The sequence below is a fragment of the Neoarius graeffei genome, chromosome 27 (assembly GCF_027579695.1).
Source record: "Neoarius graeffei isolate fNeoGra1 chromosome 27, fNeoGra1.pri, whole genome shotgun sequence".
Lineage (NCBI taxonomy): Eukaryota > Metazoa > Chordata > Actinopteri > Siluriformes > Ariidae > Neoarius > Neoarius graeffei.
In genome coordinates this window covers 6,629,642-6,650,459 of record NC_083595.1, presented here as the reverse complement: position 1 = coordinate 6,650,459, position 20,818 = coordinate 6,629,642, and the positions used below count along the sequence as shown (strand labels likewise).

Genomic DNA, 20,818 nt, shown 5'->3' with positions numbered 1-20,818 from the left:
AAAGACATGCAGGTTAGGTTAACTGGTGACTCTAAATTGACCGTAGGTGTGAATGAGAGTGTGAATGGTTGTCTGTGTCTATGTGTCAGCCCTGTGATGACCTGGCGACTTGTCCAGGGTGTACCCCGCCTTTCGCCCGTAGTCAGCCGGGATAGGCTCCAGCTTGCCTGCGACCCTGTAGAAGGATAAAGCAGCTAGAGATAATGAGATGAGATGAGATGCACAGTAAGGAACATGTCCTCCTGCACAATGAAATTCTTAGTTTGCCATCCACCATGAATGCCAATAAACAGGTGGAAGAACTAATACGAAGTAAAAGCAATATAGTGCAAAATAAAAGCAATATAGTACAAAATAAAGGTCAATAGCAAAAACTCTACAACCTTTCTATGAACTGTGACAAAGTGAATTTCCCCATTTTCTCATTTGTGAACTCTCTCTCTCTCTCTCTCTCTCTCTCTCTCTATATATATATATATATATATATATATATATATATATATATATATATATCAAAACAATCAGCCACATGAACACACATCTTCACAAAACACAACAGTATCCTTGTCACCATAATACAAATACAATAGAAATGGAGATATTTTTGAAAACAGTTTTTGGCCTGTATTTTGGGCATCAGTCCAGAAGAAGATGGCATATTTGTTCAATGAAAATGACACTTTTCAAAACTACCCTCTAAAGCAGGACAGTTCAAAACACTATATTTTGTTTGCACTGGTTTTAAAGTGGACAGGAAAAGTGCATGTCTTTGAAAAAAAAAATCACAGCAACATGAACATTGTGGTTTTGTGTGTGCTATGAAAGTGCTGTGTCTAGTTTCTTTTTTGCATGATAGAACTTTAACTTGCATTTGTGGATGCAATGACAAATTGTTTTCACAGCTGATGGTTTTCTGAAGTGTTCTTGAGCTCATGCAGCATTTTCAACTATATAATCATGTTTGTTTTTAATGCAGTGTCGCCTGAGGGCCCGAAGATGACAGGCAGATATTTCTCCAGATTCTCTGAATCTTTTAATGACATTATGTACCATAGATGATGTGATCCCCAAATTATTTTCAATTTTACATTGAGGAACGTTATTCTTAAATTGTTGTACTGTTTGCCCATGCAGTCTTTCACAGAGCAGTGAACCCCTCCCCATCTTTACAACCCCAGTTCCATAAAGTTGGACTCGAACGTGTCAAATGCTTTAATGAAGATAAAGTTTAATGAAAGACCGGCCTCTAAAGCCTGGTTATATGAGTTCTGGGTTAAAGCAGTGCTTCTGACCTCTGTCCTGGATTACTCATTAGCTTTGTGCAGTCTGAAATGTTGTCTACACTTTAACTTGCTCTGCAAAGGTGTGATAATTAACGACTCCATTGTAATCTCGGAGGACGAATATGGCCTGAGAAAGAGTTACAAATGAAGTTTTGTAGATTTCTGCACAAATCAATACAAGCAGTAGAACTGGTAGAAAGCAGAAGTGAAATGAGATCTTTATTGTTGGAGCTATGAGGAGAAGTGAGACTGTTGTGAGAGACTGTTGCCCAGATAATTCGCATGGACATGGTAAGGTTTTACAGGAGCTGAGCTGTATTGCACCTGTTTAAATGATCCCCTGGCGAGCAGCTCCACTTGTTCACAGGCAATAACAGACGCTGGTCAGTAATAATAACAGCGACACTAACGTGCGTTTAAAGCAGCATGTGAATACCAGCAAGAGTGAAGACTTATTATTTGTCAGCAGTTATGAAAGACCCGTTTGTGAAAGATTAAGTTTTTATTGTTCATAATATAGAAACTGCATGACTCCAGGGGAAGATATAGGGAAGAGGAAAGTCCAACTATTACAGATTACAGGACCCAACATCCTTTGACGTTGAGGAGTTTGGGGGAAGAATGTCCTCAAAAAAGAACAAATTAAGACATTTTTTGCACACAACATGACTTGCTCATTATTAAGATAAAAGGAAAACATTTAAGTAATAGAGGCCCTTGGTTCCTTTTTCAAAGGTTACTGGCTTGAACCAATTTGGGAGGTTATCAAAGATAACAACCTTGGTTTTGGTGCTTCCTCATTCAAATGCTGATGCCGAGAGGGTATTTTCAATGGTCAGTCTGAACAAAACCTCAACCCGAAAAAGCTTGTCTCTGGACGGGACATTGGCCTCTATCATGACCCTGAAAATGGCTGGACTTGAGTGGGAGCCAACAACACAAATGATGAAGGACTCCAAAAAGGCAACAAACCCTTACAATAAACAACACCAGTCATAATCTCTCTCTCTCTCTCTCTCTCTCTCACACACACACTTATTCAATACACGGAAATTGAATAAAGACTTTGTATTTGGTTGAATTGTCAGTGCCGTGTGTTTATCCTTTCTTCTGCAAGTCTGAGCAGTTATTAATAACAACACTAATAATATTATTATTAATGAAAGACCCCCATTCCTGCGACCTGTCCAACCGGCCCGCCAACGTGGGAGTGGGGGATGTCACTCTTGCCTGCATTCAAAACTTGAGAGCCCTGTTTATGCAGAAATATAGACCCCTTCACATGTTTGTAAACAAACCAACCGTTGCCAGGATGCGCGCGCAGCCTGGACCCAGAAACAATGGCGCTGCCCATAGACCAGCATTATGAGCTGTCAGATTATGCAAAACAATTGTCGTTACAAGATCGAGAACGCTACATAAATAACTCTAACAAGTGGACATCGCCTACCGCAGGGGTTTTCAAAGTGTGGGAGAGTCAGCCCCCCCTCGGAGAGCAAATAAACAACAGCGCCCCCCCTTACAATTTTTGTTGTTGCTATACTTAATGTTCCATTCGTATTTAAAAAAAAAATGGTTGTTGTACACATTATTTTTTTCTTTTTCACATTTTAAACATCTGTGCTTTTTAAAACATCTTGTTTTACACATTTTAAACATCCCATAGCATCGTTAGCTAGCACCTCTTGGCAGACAACACACTGTGGCAGTGGAGCATCTTCAGATCCAGTCCATGAAAATCCAAACTTTAAATAATCGTGGTCATACTTCCTTCTTTTTCCAGTCCCCCAGGATTCCGCGGGCCTTTTTTGTGATTGTTGCGGGCTAAAATGTCTGATGTTGCGGGGGTTTTCCAAAAAATTGCGATGAAAGCTGCGGTGTTTTTTAGGTTTTTGTTGCGATTACATTGCGGGAGGAAGTGAAAGTTGCGAGAAATTGTTGCGATTTTCTCTTTTTGTGATTAAAATCGAGTGATATGTTAAATATTAAGCTATTACTGAAAAACTATTGATTAAAAAAAAAAAACACTGAGAAATGGTCCTATAAACAACTTTACCAATATAAAAGATTACCAGGACTACAAAAATGCAGAAAAATAGGCTTGACTTATCCAAATGCACCTGTTGGTTCAAAAGTTAAAGTGCAGAGAACCTCACAGCACAACATGAAGTTACCTTAAAATATAATATAAATGCCTCAGCTTTCATGTAAGAAAAAAAAACTATTAATACTAGTACTGTGTGCAGGCAGTCTCTCCTGAAGACTAAATTAAACAATAATTATAAACTAATAAAATAAATGGCTCAGGCTTCATAGAAGAAAAAAACAATTTGAACAGAATCTCACAGTATGATGCTGAAGCTGCCTAAACAATGGAAAATAAAATACCATTTTGGCAAAAATGTTGGCATCCATTAACTTCTTGTATTAAGTAAAAAAAAAAATAAAGTGCACACAGTCCTTCACTGTAAACATAACACACTTTCCATGTTGCCAGATACTGCTGACGTTTTCCAGTCCAAAATATGTTCAAAACCCGCCAAAATACACTTGAAATCATCCAATCTGGCAACATGACGCGCATGCTGCTTCTCTTGAACACACGGAAGTAAGGCGGAAGGTAGTTTGTCGACGTCACCTCAAGACGACGCCAACGATTGGTCAAATTTGCGGGAAAGTTGCGGTGATTGGATATAATTGCAACACCACCCTGAATTCGCAGGGATTGGTTGAATTTGCGCTGAAGTTGCAAATCACAACATCCTGGAGGCTCTGTTTTTTTGCTTGGCCCAGACTTTGGGTGGGTTCACACTGCAGGCTGAAGTGACTCAAATCCGATCTTTTCGCCCATATGTGACCTGTATCCGATCTTTTATTGACAATATGAACGACACAGATCCGATTTTTTCAAATCCGACCCAGGCTGTTTGGATATGTGGTCCTAATTTCGATTCCTATCCGCTCTTTTCATATGCGACTTCAGTCTGAACCGCCAGGTCGCATTCATCCGACTTACACGTCATCAACAAGCCACAAACGTCACTATTCTGCGCTGAAGTAGGCGGCGCGTCTCTCAAAAAAGTTACAACAACATGGCGCATAATCACGGGCGCGGATAGAGGGGGGGGACTCGTCCCACCCAGATTTAAATTCACCTCATTCGGTCCCCCCCCCCACTTATAGGGAGGAAAAAACGTCTATGCTGTCTTTCTTTGCATAAGGCAAACCTCACGGAAAAATCAAAAGACTAATTACCATTCGGTTTATTGAGGTGCACAGCAGTGTATACATAGTTGCAACAACTCACATAAAACAAAACAAAGACTGATATTCGGTTGGTTGAGCTGCGCAGACTGCACAGGTTGCGAGCTCGAGCTTGGTTGCTATGGTTACTAACAACAAGTTTGACAGGCATATTGGGGTTGGTTTGCTGGCAGCTTTGTCCCCCCCAGTTTTTTGTCCCTCCCAGTTCAAAAAACGTATCTGCGCCCCTGCGCATGACATCAATGCGAGGGACGCTTCGGGCTGTGAAGGTTCTGAATCTTCTCAATGGAAGGACGCAGAGGTTACGGAGCTGATTTCCATTTGGGGGGATACAGGTATTCAAGCTAGATTGGATGGGTTATACCGCAACCGGGCGGTTTTACTTCCGTAAACACTGGCCATGCTCACTGCGTGTGACGTCGTCGTATCCTGCAATGCGCATGCGGAACACTTTTAGGTCGCTTTTCGTTCATACTGAGGATCACATACAAGTCGCATATGTTTGTTAATGTGAACGACCTCACAAAAAAATCGGAATTGAGCATTAAGCCTTGCAGTGTGAACGTAGCCTTTGTCTCCTCACTCACTGTAGCTTTAGGTACTAAAAACCATAGACAGCTAAAAACCGATCCATTTTGTCTCTCACGTTGCGCCCCCCCTGAAGAACTCTGGCGCCCCCCAGGGGGGGCGCGCCCCACACTTTGAAAAGCCCTGGCCTACCGGATCCGTATTTAATTAAAGAGTGGACGGGCGATGTTAGTAAGTTCCCTGGTATACAATGGCCAGATATATACTCGTACCTTACTGACAAGACTTCAACGTACACCCACGAAAAACTTCGTGCCTACAAGTCTTTAGACGCATATGATTATGTTATGTGCGGGCATCAGGGGCGTCGTAGTGGGGGGAAAAGGGGGACTGAGTTACCAGGGCCCCAAGTGGGGGGAGGGCCCTTGAGGAGTCTGTAATTTTATTTTCCTTTAAAATATCAATACCATTTAAAGATCACAATATATGTTGCTAACTAATGTAACTGTAATGTTTTGAGTAAATAAATCGTTTGATTAATGGATTGAATTGTTTGTCCTAGCCTACATATAGTGTCTGGGGACAGGCCCCCCCACCCTTTGCACGATATGGTTTAGTCCGCTTTCACCGGGCTTTTTAACTAAGCGCATTTAACGTAGCGTTCATTCTGCTGAAGCAGCACTGCGCGTTGTAGGCTATCTGTGCTATGGAAGATGATGCACAAGAAAACAAAATCCGGTTTTTAGAAACGAAAAGAGAGGCAGGAAAGAGACAAGAAAAGAAATGAGGGAAAGCAACTGCTCACAAACTTCTTTCCCAAGAAAGGTGAGCCCAAGTGTGAAAGCAAATAGCCTACATTAAATGAACACCCGCGGTTATAAATGCTTCAATACCACCGCGATTGTCAGTGCTAAAAACTGCACAACACAAAATTAGAAATAACATGATGACTTTTTTCTCGGCATTGCAATAGAATACTAATCGAAAATTAAATTATATTGGGCCATAACATAATTAGGCTAATAGCTGGGGTATAAATTCCAGTGTTTAGCACTTTGTGGAAGCCTGTTTTCTTTTTGCCCTTTTTAAAATGAAAAATGACAAGAGAGTCAAGTTTTGTTTACCTTTCATTCTAAAGGAAGTATTTTGTTAATGTAGAAATCTGGAAATGGCATTTCTTTTGTGTAATAAAGCTACTTGATAAAAATCTGTTCTCTTCAGCCCAATGCAAAGGTGCTCAATTTTCATGCAGGCCTATTATGTTTGGTGACTTTTGGTGGCATTTACTGTTACAACTTTTAATCATTCTGCAAATAAAACAAAGATTCAGTGACGTATTGTGTGATTAGGGGGTTTTATTCATTTAAGAGTTGTTAGATTAATGTGTGGCTATGTACAGTAACTGACCATTGGCGCCGCCAGGGGGTGGCCAGGGGGGGCTGTGGCCACCCCTACAAATTTACTGGCCACCCCACTGGCCAGTATAGATTGTAGTAGCCTCAGTTATGCAGTTCATCCCAAATGCACAGCCAGCCAGGCAAGACGCTCTTGATCTTCGGTGAGTGAGGGAAGATCATCTTCCCTCACTCACAGCAGCCCCTCCCCTCTGCCGCTTTTGCGCGCTCCTATAGCAACGGCTCAGTGTGTGACCACCGCTTGTACCTACACAGGTAAATAATGACCTCAAAAGGAGTTAAGAGAGAAGACGGAGAAGACTACCAGTAAGTAAATAAGTCAAAATATTCTTTAGTAAAAGAAGAGGGGGAAGTATGCGTCGTAACATGTGCTTTTTAAGTGCTAAATAGTGCTGTTACAGCAGCTTTTTGACATGTATAACTGAGTTACGTAGCTAACATTAGCTGCTGATTGTATGTTATGTCAGTCATTTTCAGACAATGAAGAGAAAGTCCACAGACATCTCTTCTTATTTTAAGAAAAATATTAGAACAGGAGAGAAAGGAGACGGCAGGGGAGCAACAGAGGCTTAGTGAGGAGGAGAAGGAGGAGGAGGAGGACGGAGTAGAGGAAAAGACAGAGCAGGATACACAGCCAGCATCAATAACAGATCATTAGTAACATTAAATATAACACAATAAACCAAAGTATATCAGTAGGCATTTCCTTAAGTCTTTCTGATAGTTTTCTACTGGCCGGTTTACTACAACAGTATAATGATATCCTGAAATTATGGCTTTTAGTTTTGGTGTGCCACCCCAAGATTTTAAGTGTCCCCATCTGGCCACCCCTATGAAATATTTCTGGAGGCGCCACTGTAACTGACTGGACTGGTAGTACGCCCTTGTTGTTAGATACTTTCAGCATTGTTAACTGGTGAGCTTTTTTTTTTTTTTGGAGGGGGGGCATGGCCACTGCTTGTGCATAGGGCCCAGAATTTGGTGCAACGCCCCTGGCGGGCATGTACAACTTGATTAACAATGGGACATTCATATTCATTTTGTTTTAATCAAATTATGCCAGTGATGTGATGGCAATGTGGCTTTAGCTACAATAGCAAATACCAACACTAAACAGCAATTTGCAGGAGGTAATGGCATGAAAGGAATGATAGTGTAAAGAGTGCAGCTAAGAGAAATCAGAGCTGCGTAAAAAGCGAGAGGCAGAGAGCAGAAATGAAACTGAATGGGGCGGGAGCTAGGTTAGCGCAATCAACGCAAGTTGGCATTTAGAGTGAGGGCACACAATTTTACCTTTCCATCCCTGCTTTAAAATTGTGATTTTCGGCATGCACAAATAATGATGGCACAAAATCTGGACTGCTTGAGTCAAGCGAGACCTCTCCTACAAACAAAATTGCATGCAAAGCAAAGTTAACATGCTAACAATATTCATTACATTGTGTAACTATGACCCAGCTAATCAGACAAACGTTACCAAAGTATTTTGCTACATCAATAAACGAAGACTAGAAAGAATAAAAAAGAAAGATTTAATAAATAGCCTGATCTTACCTGTGATGAAGTGGGCGCTGCAAACCCGCGCATTTTTGATGGTGCTTTCATCCCAGTCTACAAGTTTGATGGCTTGTAGCCATAGACGTCGGCGATTTTTTTGGAATGGGTGAGATCCTGCTGGAATTCTGAACATTTTAACCCCATCACTGCTACGATTCTGACACCCGACAACACAACAACTAGGCATTTCTGAGTCTTCTTTGGGTCCAGGCTGCGTGCGCAATTTCCTCTTACGCATGAATGACGTTTACTGCGAAGGGGTCTTCCTCTTTTTCTGTTAAGTTTTATGGCAGTTGACAAACAGTGTATTACCGCCAACTACTGGACTGGGGTGTAATCACGCGGACATTATTAAAAAAAAAAACAGAGAAGATTAAATGCGATCAGCTATCTCATCTCATCTCATTATCTCTAGCCGCTTTATCCTTCTACAGGGTCGCAGGCAAGCTGGAGCCTATCCCAGCTGACTACAGGTGAAAGGCGGGGTACACCCTGGACAAGTCGCCAGGTCATCACAGGGCTGACACATAGACACAGACAACCATTCACACTCACATTCACACCTATGGTCAATTTTAGAGTCACCAGTTAACCTAACCTGCATGTCTTTGGACTGTGGGGGAAACCGGAGCACCCGGAGGAAACCCACGCGGACACGGGGAGAAGATGCAAACTCCACACAGAAAGGCTCTCGCCGGCCCCGGGGCTCGAACCCAGGACCTTCTTGCGATCAGCTATCTTAGTGTCTTTAATAAAAGTTGCTACTGCATTAGTGATATGCCTTGATCTAGGCTCCCCCAGTAGGGTCTCTAAAGAGAAAACCTTTTTGGTTGCCTCAACTATTCTCTTAAGGCCTTGTCTTTGTCTTGAGTATTTTACACATCTTAATAATACATGCTCCACATCTTCTCTAACTCCACAAAACTCACACATGCCAGTGGGATGCTTATGAATAATATGTATGCTGCTATTTAATCCAGTGTGCCCTATTCTCATACGTGTGAACCATACCTCTTCTTGTCTTCCTGAGTAACTTGATTTGCTGCTTGATATTTCTTTTTGTATGCTGTACAAATGTCTTCCCTTCTTCTCCTTGTCCCAATCTGCTTGCCAGAGTTTATTTACCTTATGTTTGATTAATACCTTGATTTCTGTACGACTAAGAGGAATATTCAGCTGGACTTCTTCATTTTTGACAGCTTCCTTTGCTAGCTTGTCTGCTTCTTCATTGCCTTTCACTCCACTGTGGGCAGGAACCCATACAAGCTGGATGACTATTCTCTGTTGATGAATTACAAATAAGAGGTGATTAATTTCATTCAATAGGTCCTGACAGCATGAAGAATTACCACTTTGTATGGATACAAGGGATGACATGGAGTCTGAACAAATGACTGCTTTAGGGGGCTTAACATCTTCTATCCATTGCAGAGCAAGTACAATAGCTGACATTTCAGCTGCTAGAATAGACATGTTATCAGAAGTTCTCTTTTTAATGTTAACTTTATATTCTGGTATGTGTATACCCGTTTTACCTTCTGTGTCTTTTGATGCATCTGTATAAATTTGAGTAGTGTCACAGTACATATTCTCTAGATACTGCTCTACATCCTGATATATTCCACCATTCTTAGCTATTTCTTTTGTTTCCATTATTACAACAGGTGTACTAAACAACCAAGGAGGAGTTTTAACTAATGAAACAGTTTCACAACATGGAATGGCATCTATTTCCAACTCCTTTGCCTTCTTATTGCAGGCATGCAAACTGGTCAGGGGTGAAAAAGGTGAGAAGGATGCACGGGGACACGGCACGCGCGCAAAAGTACATTTCGTAGTCTACGTTACAAAAAAAAATTGCAACCAGTGACATCTTGAATTTAATACAGTACAAAATAACTTTCCATAAACATGTCTTAATAAGTTACTGTTGAGTGGCCGGTAAATTGTACCATTTATTTGTCAGTGGCCGGTAAAGTTTGATATTTTGTGAAGTTAATTTTCACCCCTGTGTACAACACAGTGGGCTATTTACAAAAAGGTATATATTACTGCCTGTGCTATCTAACAGACCTACCCCAGAGGACACACCTGGCCAATCCCTGTCTGTCAATTTTCTTAAAGACATCACCTATGTGAAATCAGGGGCGGATCTAGAAAAATATTTATGGGGTGGCAAGAGGGGGGCAGGAATTTTTGAGGGGTGGCAACGTATTACAGACATGTATATATACTGAATTTAATCACAGTTTGACGACAAATAGTATGTACACACTACAAAAGGGCACAGACTGCCATTTACAAACTCATACAGAAACTTAATCTCATGCCTTTATTGTTCACGAAGAACACACATTCTCAGATGAGGTCTATACCGTTTCTGGACAGTTTTATACTGTATATGCAAAAGAACAGACACTAAAAAACAACAATAACAACACTGCTTTAAGTTCAGCATGATTTAAACCATTTACACCAGTGTCACATTTTATAGTTTTTTTCCTCACGCTTTGTAAAGGCTCACCAGTGAGCATAACATGAACTTGTCATGCCTACAACAGCTGAATGCGGCGATTTCCATGTTGCTCAGCAAAACGCTTCACAAATTTATCAAGATCTAATGCTTTTGTGCGCTTTGATTCAATGCTGAGTACAGCCAAACTTGATAGTCTCTTTTCTGTCATAGTCAACCGCAAATAAGTCTTTATGAGCCTGAGAGATGAAAAACTTCGTTCACAGGATGCACTGCTCACAGGCAAGACAACCGCTATTTTACACAACCTGAACAACTCAAAAAAAAAAAAAACATATTGGTATGGGTCCAAAAACAGTGAACTCCATGAGAGTGGTAGGACTCTCCTGTTCCCCCTTTTTTCTGTCTAGTACTCTCCTCGTCTGATGTAACTCATGTTTAAGATCCTCAATATTTGAATCATAAGCTTCAGCCAATAGCAATGTTTTCCTTGACAGACGGTGAATCAATATTAACTTTTGTGGCCGACTTTACACAAAACTAATGTCAGACCTAGCTAACATTAGGCCAAAAAAAAAAAAAAGTGTGTTTCAGGTAACATGAAATACTAAAATAAGGTCGGTAGGTAGGAAATTTTTTTTTCTTAATTTGTTTTATTTTGTTCGAAAAAATTAACACAAGTAAACATCTTACAAAATAGTATTTTGGCACAGAATCCTTTATATCACACATCATAATAAAATAAGTGTTTTAAATCTTTAAACGAATAAAAAAAATATCGCAAGAGTTCGAGTTATGATCAGCGGAAGCGTATTGCTGCCACACTCAAAAAAAAAAAAAAATTGGCTTAGACTCAAGTAATTACGTGAAAAGATATTGTTAACAGAGTTATCACGTTTTTACAATATATTTATCATGTAATAACAACACGTAATTTCATGATATTTTCATGTGATAATGTGAAAACACCTTATCAAGAAATAACGTGAAAATATGGTTTAACGTCCTAGGCTAGGCTACTTCCATTAAAAGCAGACGGCCTCGCCTAGCCTACTGTAGAATTTGGGTCGAGCAAAAACACGGAGCAAAAACATGGCTGAATCCTGAATGACTCCTATTTGTATAAATAGGGGACTACATAGGCGGCAAAATGTAGTGTTTTTCCCTGCCATGGAAGTGCACTTGTATACTGAAGAGGAAGCAATTTGCATTACAGCCAGGAGGGCTGATAGAAGTGGCAAAACATTTTACTTTTTATCGTTTCTTTCACAACTTGAATGCGTTGAAACAAAAAAATTATGACAAATTAACGCTGCTTACACTAAAATATCGAGGGAAATTTGTAATAAAAACTTTACGGTCGGCAATTTCGACGCGGAAATTCTCGGGTTACCGGAAACACACTTTTTTTTTTTTGCCTTACATGTATAGTTAGCCAAATAACCTTCTCCAACCTGATTTTTATCCTCTCAAAATCAGCATCGCAACTATACTAGCACTGTTCATTCATTATAATTTCATTTTTTGATAGATAGTTAATCAGCTTTTACCCCTTTCCTCCCGTGTCTCCTTTCCTCGCGACTCCTGGCTCCCTCGCTTCGCGCCTCTCAATTTTCCAAAACAACCAATCTCTGGCGTTATCTCGTGCTGCATTCACCACAGTCGGACATTGGAAATTCGCGCACGTAAATGTCAAATTGGCCGTAATTTTTCTTTGAATTCGTCGCTGCCAACTGGGGTAGCAGCAGGGGTGGCAAGGCTTTCTTTTAGAGTGGCATATGCCACCCCGGTAGATCCGCCCATGGTTATTCACCCCCGAGCGCGCTGGAAACTGTTCCATTGGTATTCAGATTCAGTCGCGAGATGAGGTTGCCAGATCTCTCTATAAAAAGGTGACTTTGCGGTCTGAATCTGTGGAATATTCGTAAGCGAGGACTGGCAACCAGCAGTGGGTTGTGCACCAGCTGATCAGAACTCCAATGGAAAAGAAGCGTGTTAGTAACTGTTTATCTTGATTGGCTGTAACCTTGTAAGTGAAATGTTTGGCAACAATAGCGTTGTAGCCTGCCTACCCCCCCCCCCAAAAAAAAAAATCTCTTCGGATCTACACGATTCACACAAGTGACCTATTTTGGGACCAAAACGGCGAATTTCGCCGAAAGGTGAGGAGTTTGCATGTGTGTTATTGCCTTCCCAACCAAAACTATGGACAGATCTGCCATACTCCCAACAATCTAACAGAACTTGTTTAGTAGGATGTGACTCCTCATGCCCACCCAAATTAACCCAGTATGCCATGCTTAGTTTAATACGCCTAAGATATAAAGGCATTTCTCCTGTTTCAATTTGTATTGCTGGTATTGAGGAAGTTCTAAATGCCCCACAACATATTCTTAAACTTTTAGCTTGGACTCTATCTAGTTCACTTAACAATGTCTTACATGCTGACATAACCACAATACATCCATAGTCTAACACTGACCTAATCAAAGCTACAGATCCTTTTCAAGGAGGACCCTGATGCTCCCCAATTATATCCTGAAATACACTTCAGTATATTAACACCTTTTTTGCATTTTCCTACTACTTTCTGTATATGCTCTTTAAAAGTTAACTTAATGTCCAACCACACACCCAAATATCTGATGACATTTACTTGCTTAAGAATTTGACCATATAGTTTAAGCTGAATTGTGGGATGCGAAGGGGTCTATAGATAGTTTTCACATGACGTCACAGAGTCGGGGATTCCCTGGTGGCGGCCATCTTGGAGGGCTAGCTTACCGTACGGGTCACTGAGCACACATTGTAGCACGCGAGTTACATTCATTTATATATTATTTACATTTATAGTTACATTACTACTATTTAAAGCTAGCAATGGTGCACACCTGTTGTATTCACGGCTGTCATATAGGTCAGATGATGAAGTCAAGCGGGGCTTTTATGGAATTCCCACTGTACGGGAGCACGAAGGCAGCAAACAAACTCAGCATGCAAAGGAGAAATCTATGGCTTGCGAGAATCAACCGCAAGGATTATCAGCCTTCCAAACACAGCAAAGTCTGCTCCGATCATTTTATAAGTGGTAAGTTGTTTAAATAATCAATTGTGTTCAAGTTTGTTTTTGGAAACCAAAACATCATGTGAACAATCTCTGGAGAATGCCTAACTGGAACTGCTGAGTGTACGTTTACATTGTAATGTACACTTAATATCGCTTGTTTGTCACGTTTCTATTTGACACTTGTCACTTCACTCACGCAAGGGTCATTTTTGAAAAACATTTTAGGTCTATTCTGTATGATTTCATTTGTGTTTGGGATGCAAACAGCGCGCCTTTTGGCGGATGCCACCTGAATCGCGCAGATCCGTTTTTTTTTTTTTTTAGGGGGGCGTTGGAGTGTCTGATTATAATTTCAAAGTAAATTCTGTATTAAAATTACTAAATAAGCAAATCCGTTACAGTCCATGAAACAGGAAGTATAAGGATAAGAAAAAAAACAGTTTAAATCAGGAAGCTGCGCACATTTGTGCAGCCTGAGCGGTGTGCAGGACTACGCAAATGTGCGCAGCTTCCCAATTTAAACTGTTTTTTTTTCTCATCCTTATACTTCCTGTTTCATTGACTGTAACGGATTTGCTTATTTAGTAATTTTAATACAGAATTTACTTTGAAATTACAATCAGACACTCCAACGCCCCCCCCAAAAAAACCCCGGATCTGCGCGTTTCAGGCGGCATCCGCCAAAAGGCGCGCTGCGAATATATAAAGTTGTATGGAGCACTTGCATGTGACGTCACAGCCGATCCAGATTGTGACAGACGCCATCTTGTCGGTCAAACGCTATATTCCGCCTTCTACTTCTGGTTCTACTTCTGCTTTTACTTCTACCTTTTCTTCTGGAAAACCCTACTATATACAATTCTACTACAACGGCTGCAGCTACAAGCTCTCCCTACCTGTGCACGTTTATGTTTTTTGTGTGTATTTTTGCGTGTTGTTCGTCTGTACCGGACTTCAATATCCACTACAACCGTATGGACTTACTGGACATTGGTTTCCAGCAGAAAATGACGGTTTGTAGCGATTTCCATCGCATGCACAACATTCCGGACGAGAGAAAAAAAAAAACATTCCGGACGAGATAGCGAGACCAGCGGGGTCTCCGTGGATTGTTATTGGAAGCAAAGCGAAGGAGGTGGTGCCGGGAGCAAAAGCGAGGCTACAGGCAGAGCCGGCCTGTTGACTAAGCTCAGAAAACAGCCACTCAAATCTCCACTGCCAAGCCTCTACCTCTCCAACGCCAGATCCATGTAAACAAGACGGACGATTTGGAATTACCTTACTCTATTCTATAATCGGCTGGTCAGTGCTATACTCAATACTTAAGTGACTTACCCATCCAGTGAGGATCATTTTCTTGTTTACTAGATGCCACATCTGAGTCACTGACAAATCCTGAATTTCTGTAAAGAAAACTGTCCAGAGATTTATAAGCACGCAGTGCTTCACCACTGAACAGCGAGGGAAAGTTAATGAGGTAATTATACACGTCCGGGTATTCCGCTGGCAGTTCAAAATCCGGTCGTGAAAACTCCGTCCGGTAAGCCATAAGGGTCACAAATCTGTAGATCGTTTATTTTAGACATATATCTAGTTATCTGTTCATTAGAAAAATGAGCCGTGTAGTCCGTCGGTTGAAATTGATCCATTCTGTACACAAGTGCAGCAGTATTCAGCGGTGTTTTTGACCGACAAGATGGCGGTTGTGTACTTTCCAGTCACGTGACTGCAAGATCTCTATATCAGACAGCCTTTAAAGTTTGATGAAGTCAGTTTCAGGCTTTGGCAGCCCTGCATAGTCACTTGAAAATGCATCTTTGTCCACTTCGTAGGGGTCAATTCCCCCAATCAAGGCCAGTTTGGCTGCATACCGTTGTCGTGAGATGTCGTCTAATGTATCTCTATATACTTCTGTTTGCTTGATTTTGCCGACATTGATCTTTATTTTAGAAAACTGACTATATAACTTCATAAATTCGTCCGAGATAACGTAGCCGGTAGTGGCGATGGTCCGTTTTGTTTGCCCTCCAAGATGGCAGCTGGGGGGCGTTCCCCGGAATGCCGTGACGTCAGTGAAAACTATCTATAGATAGTGACGTCACGGCATCCCGGGGAACGCCCCCCAGCCGCCATCTTGGAGGGCAAACAAAACAGACCATGGCCACTACCGGCTACGTTATCTCGGACGAATTTATGAAGTTATATAGTCAGTTTTCTAAAATAAAGATCAATGTCGGCAAAATCAAGCAAACAGAAGTATATAGATACACATCTCACGGTATGCAGCCAAACTGGCCTTGATTGGGGGAATTGACCCCTACGAAGTGGAGAAAGATGCATTTTCAAGTGACTATGCAGGGCTGCCAAAGCCTGAAACTGCCAAAGCCTGAAACCGACTTCATCAAACTTTAAAGGCTGTCTGATATATACAACTTTATATATTCACAGTGCGCCTTTTGGCGGATGCCGCCTGAATCGCGCAGATCCGATTTTTTTTGGGGGGGGGCGTTGGAGTGTCTGATTATAATTTCAAAGTAAATTCAGTATTAAAATTACTAAATAAGCAAATCCGTTACAGTCCATGAAACAGGAAGTATAAGGATGAGAAAAAAAAACAGTTTAAATCGTGAAGCTGCGCACATTTGCGCAGTCCTGCACACCGCTCGGGCTGCACAAATGTGCGCAGCTTTGTGATTTAAACTTTTTTTCCATCCTTATACTTCCTGTTTCATGGACTGTAACGGATTTGCTTATTTAGTAATTTTAATACAGAATTTACTTTGAAATTATAATCAGACACTCCAACGCCCCCCTAAAAAAAAAAAACGGATCTGCGCGATTAAACAACTTACCACAGCCATAGAGTTCTTCTTCTTTAGGTTGTATGGCGGTTGGCAAACTAACGTTAATGGTGCATTACCGCCACCAGCTGGACTGGGGTATGAATCTGAAGTCTAACCCTAACAAGGAAATACAAAATAATATGAGGAAAAAGAAAAAAAAAATTGGTTAGCCATAGATTTCTCCTTTGTATGCTGAGTTTGTTTGCTGCCTTCGTGCTCCCGTACAGTGGGAATTCCATAAAAGCTCCGCTTGACGTCATCATCTGACCTATTACGACAGCCGTGAATACAACAGGTGTGCACCATTGCTAGCTTTAAATAGTAGTAATGTAACTATAAATGTAAATAATATATAAATGAATGTAACTCGCGCGCTACAATGTGTGCTCAGTGACCCGTACGGTAAGCTAGCCCTCCAAGATGGCCACCACCAGGGAATCCCCGACTCTGTGACGTCATGTGAAAACTATCTATAGAAAAACCCCCTGACGCGAGTGACGTTTTGCGCATGCGCATTTTATTAAATTCCTTGTGACCGTTATCAACTGTTTTATTCGATTTGCTTGGATATTTTCTTATATATTCAAGATAAAACATCATGAACGCAAGGTGCGTATTGAGTAAGAATTGCGCTAATGTTTCGTGTTATTTCTGGTTCGTAAACAAGGCCTCAGAAAACCCCAGGAGCTAAACTCCGCTAATTAGCCTGGGTTCTGTTATATCCTCTCATTTAAAACATAATGGGTAATAAGTTATCCTCTTTTACACAAACAAACTAGCTAAATTTACTCTTTTATAACGTTTATATCCGACCAGTTACTTCGTACTCTGTCATAAATACAGCTGCTCGGTTAAATAAACCAAACTAAACTAGCTAGCTCTTTTGTTCCCCTTTGTGCTTAGATACGGAACCTGTAGCTCGTTATTAGCAAACCAAGTGTGAGCTTGTAATGAATACAAAGGTTAGCTACAACATCATCATGTGTGTTTTAATTAAACACGTAAACAGATTTAATTTCTAACGCCGTACCATCTCAACAGCTTTCACTGCAATTCGAGAAGATTCCGTGACCCTTAGTGGCGTGTTTCTGTGAAGCACCTATATAAGAATTTGTTCAGGTAAATGTGGGAGGGGCCGAACTGTATGATTGACAGGTATGAGTTTGGTTTATGTTTAACCATTATCACCCTGTTTAATTTCCAAAACAAGATCCTTATCCAAAGGCAGGAGCTTGTCAGTACAGGCCCTGTGCTGGATTCAGCAGTCTGAATTGAACTTCCTGTTTTTGAATCATTTGCTTGAAGTATCTTCAGAAATCCTGACACAGGAGAAGCTCAGTTTATGTAGGAAAGAACAGATAACAGGCTCAGGCTGGGAGAATTATACGTACGTTACCTCAGACCTTGGTGTGTTCTGTGGCAAACCCCCACCAGACCAAGATGCAATGAATACGATGCACACTATAAGCCCAAAAAGTATGTGGACACCCCTCTGAATGAATTCAGGAGTTTGAGCGATTGATGTTTGAAATCGGGGCGGCACGGTGGTGCGCTGTCGCCTCACAGCAAGAAGGTCCGGGTTCGAGCCCCGTGGCCGGCGAGGGCCTTTCTGTGCGGAGTTTGCATGTTCTCCCCGTGTCCGCGTGGGTTTCCTCCGGGTGCTCCGGTTTCCCCCACAGTCCAAAGACATGCAGGTTAGGTTAACTGGTGACTCTAAATTGACCGTAGGTGTGAATGTGAGTGTGAATGGTTGTCTGTGTCTATGTGTCAGCCCTGTGATGACCTGGTGACTTGTCCAGGGTGTACCCCGCCTTTCGCCCGTAGTCAGCTGGGATAGGCTTCAGCTTGCCTGCAACCCTGTAGAACAGGATAAAGCGGCTAGAGATAATGAGATGAGATGAGATGTTTGAAATCATAACAGTTCAGTATTTAAAGCAGATACGCAGAACCTTTATTTTTAAAGGAATTTCCGAGTGGATAGTATCTCCATCCTTGACTCTTGTATGCGGCGTAAATGGGAATAAAAAGAATATATTTTTGAGAGTTAAAATCGACCGCAAAGTTGGCATTCAAGCTGCCCCGCTGAGCTAGCCATGCCTGAGTGCGTGACGTCACAGCGGTAACCGGTTTTAAGGCCGAGGCCTTTTACAGCTATAGACCAAAGTCCTATAGATAAAAAATTTATGGTGAAAGTAAGAAATAGCGTTACCGACTTGCTCAACGAAGACTGATTTGACTTCATTGATTGTGGGTTGACTCTCATTAAAACAGGATGGGTGCTATAACTTATGCAACATACATGTACATGCATGCATTTTCACTGATAAAACGTAAAAGGCTAATTAAATAATCAGATGAACTGAGACAATCACATTCTGAAGCAAATTAAATAATCTCATACCGCTAACTTAAACACACAGTGGGCAATTCCATGTAAATGTCAACCTCACCATGCAAAATTAAAGCAACATGTAATACATCAAAACCACTCCCAGAGATATCACCTAGGCCTGTATTTTACAGATGTGAATAAGTTGAACCAATTTGTAACCAACCTAATATGTCACTGTCAGTCTTTCTTTCTTATAATGTAAACCCCAAGCTAAAATCAACTTTGATCATGTACAATTCTATATTATTGCCACAAGCCACAGAAATGTATGCTAAAATCCACAAAACAGCAAAACAATAGCCATTCTAAATATTATTTAAGAACTTTGATAGTTTTAGCTGATATTTAGAGAGTTTTTCAAAGGGTTATGGTGGTTAAATTGCTGATTTTCTAAACATATGCCATATCTATTTCAGACGCGTCACATCCATAACGGAATTTCGTCACATCCATAACGCTGACTTTTCCTTCCGAAACTCTGCATGAAATACAAAATATTTTAAACAAAGATTTTTTAATATTCACCTTGGACCCCTCTATCAAATGGATATCTCCATTTCGACATTAGGTTTACAATTTCACAGAGTTTGATAAAAATGTACAGTCACCCAAGAAAAGTGATACTTTTTCTGTCACATCCATAACGCATCTTTTATTGGCACTTTCTGGCATGCCCTAGATGTACTATGGGAATTGTTCTTGTTCTATCACTTCTCCAGTATGGTACAGCCTTAAAATATGCAACACCTGTTTAAATACTGGGAGACAATAAAACATGCACTGGGTCATTTGTTGCCATTTTGAGTTCAAGTGTCACGTCCATAACGCTGGAATTGCTCCAATACAAGTTACATGTATTAATCTAAATGCAGGTAAACAACGTGTTTTGTATCCAAATAAGAGTCGGAGCTGATCCATCCGTGTTCTTGCTTCTTGAAGGCCGATTGTTTTTGAAACAATCTGACTTTCAGTTCTCTGTTCATTCACTTCTTCTACGTAAGGGCGAGATAGCAGCAATATCCAGTTTAGAAATCAGACGGCTGCTCCACTCATTCACTTTTCTTCATACTGTGTATTCCGCCATTACTGCTCGGCTCAGGCAATTACGAAGGCCGACCTTGTGGCCGATTGTTTCAAAACAATCTAACTTTCAGTTGTTTATTCAGTTCTCCGTTCATTCACTTCTTCCACGTAAAGGCGAGATGGCAGCAACTGAACTTTGCTTTTTTAAAAAAAATAAATAAATAAAATAAATACTTTCCTTTTGTCGTTGTTTTCTTTAATTGCTGATACTGCGTCCTGTTTCAATCTGGGCTTATAGCCAACACTCCTCAACAGATCAGAGGTTTCGTACGAGTCTTCAGTAAAATGTGCAGAGCAGAGGAGAGACCACTTTGTAGCCGCCCAATGTGCCCGTGAACTTCTCGCAAAACGCGTCCAAATCTTTGCAGTTTGAACATTCTTGGGCCGTGAATGCAACGTAAATCCACCTTCTGTCGTGTTGCTGGCGAGTGCAGCAACACATTTATGTGGCATGGTGATAAATTAGCTCAAAATGGAGGATCGAAGTTGCAGTCAGCTCTGTGTTTTAGTATAGCGGAAATGGCGATAAGACCGATAGCCTTCCTGCTGTGACGTCATAGATGTCAAGGTCATTCACTCAGATCGCTACATATATGAATCACTTTAATCGTAAAAATTACTGTATTAGATTTATTGTTAATGCTTAAAACTATTCCTGTGCCATTCTTGAGGTCTCAAGGCATTCATAAACGAAAGTGAGGCCATGGCTCTGCATATATGCTTTAAATATTTGTATTCCTGAACCAAATGATTGAACTCCTATCTTGCTGCTGCACTGTTATATGGTGTTGATGGACTAAAAAATGTGTCTTGCCGTTCCAGCCCTCTGTTTCTCTACAGAATTTATCAGCTGCTTGCCTTTGTGCTTGTGATTCATAAAGGTAAACACTTACATTTCACAATTTAACACGAT

At 41.0% G+C, this 20,818-nt stretch overlaps 1 protein-coding gene and 1 long non-coding RNA gene across 7 annotated transcripts in view; one reads left to right on the top strand and one right to left on the bottom strand.

Moving 5' to 3' along the window:
* Positions 1 to 1,766: 1,766 nt before the first annotated feature.
* The window catches only part of LOC132875035 (uncharacterized), a 35,527-nt gene continuing 16,475 nt past the window's right edge, over positions 1,767 to 20,818 (bottom strand). Inside the window, exons 3-4 of one of the 3 annotated variants that reach the window (XR_009651747.1) lie at positions 7,784 to 9,328; positions 1,767 to 6,737 (exon numbers count right to left, since the gene is read on the bottom strand). This is a non-coding gene — a long non-coding RNA (uncharacterized LOC132875035). Of the gene's footprint in view, positions 9,329 to 20,818 lie in introns of all 3 variants that reach the window. The other 2 variants (XR_009651748.1, XR_009651746.1) reach the window with 2 other exon arrangements.
* The window catches only part of LOC132875033 (CD276 antigen-like), a 33,029-nt gene continuing 29,140 nt past the window's right edge, over positions 16,930 to 20,818 (top strand). For all 4 annotated transcript variants that reach the window (XM_060911613.1, XM_060911612.1, XM_060911610.1 and 1 more), the window contains exons 1-2: positions 16,930 to 17,039; positions 20,728 to 20,786. In XM_060911613.1, the coding sequence (XP_060767596.1) occupies positions 17,029 to 17,039; positions 20,728 to 20,786 (70 nt within the window). In that variant the 5' untranslated portion in view covers positions 16,930 to 17,028. The remainder of the gene's footprint in view (positions 17,040 to 20,727; positions 20,787 to 20,818) is intronic.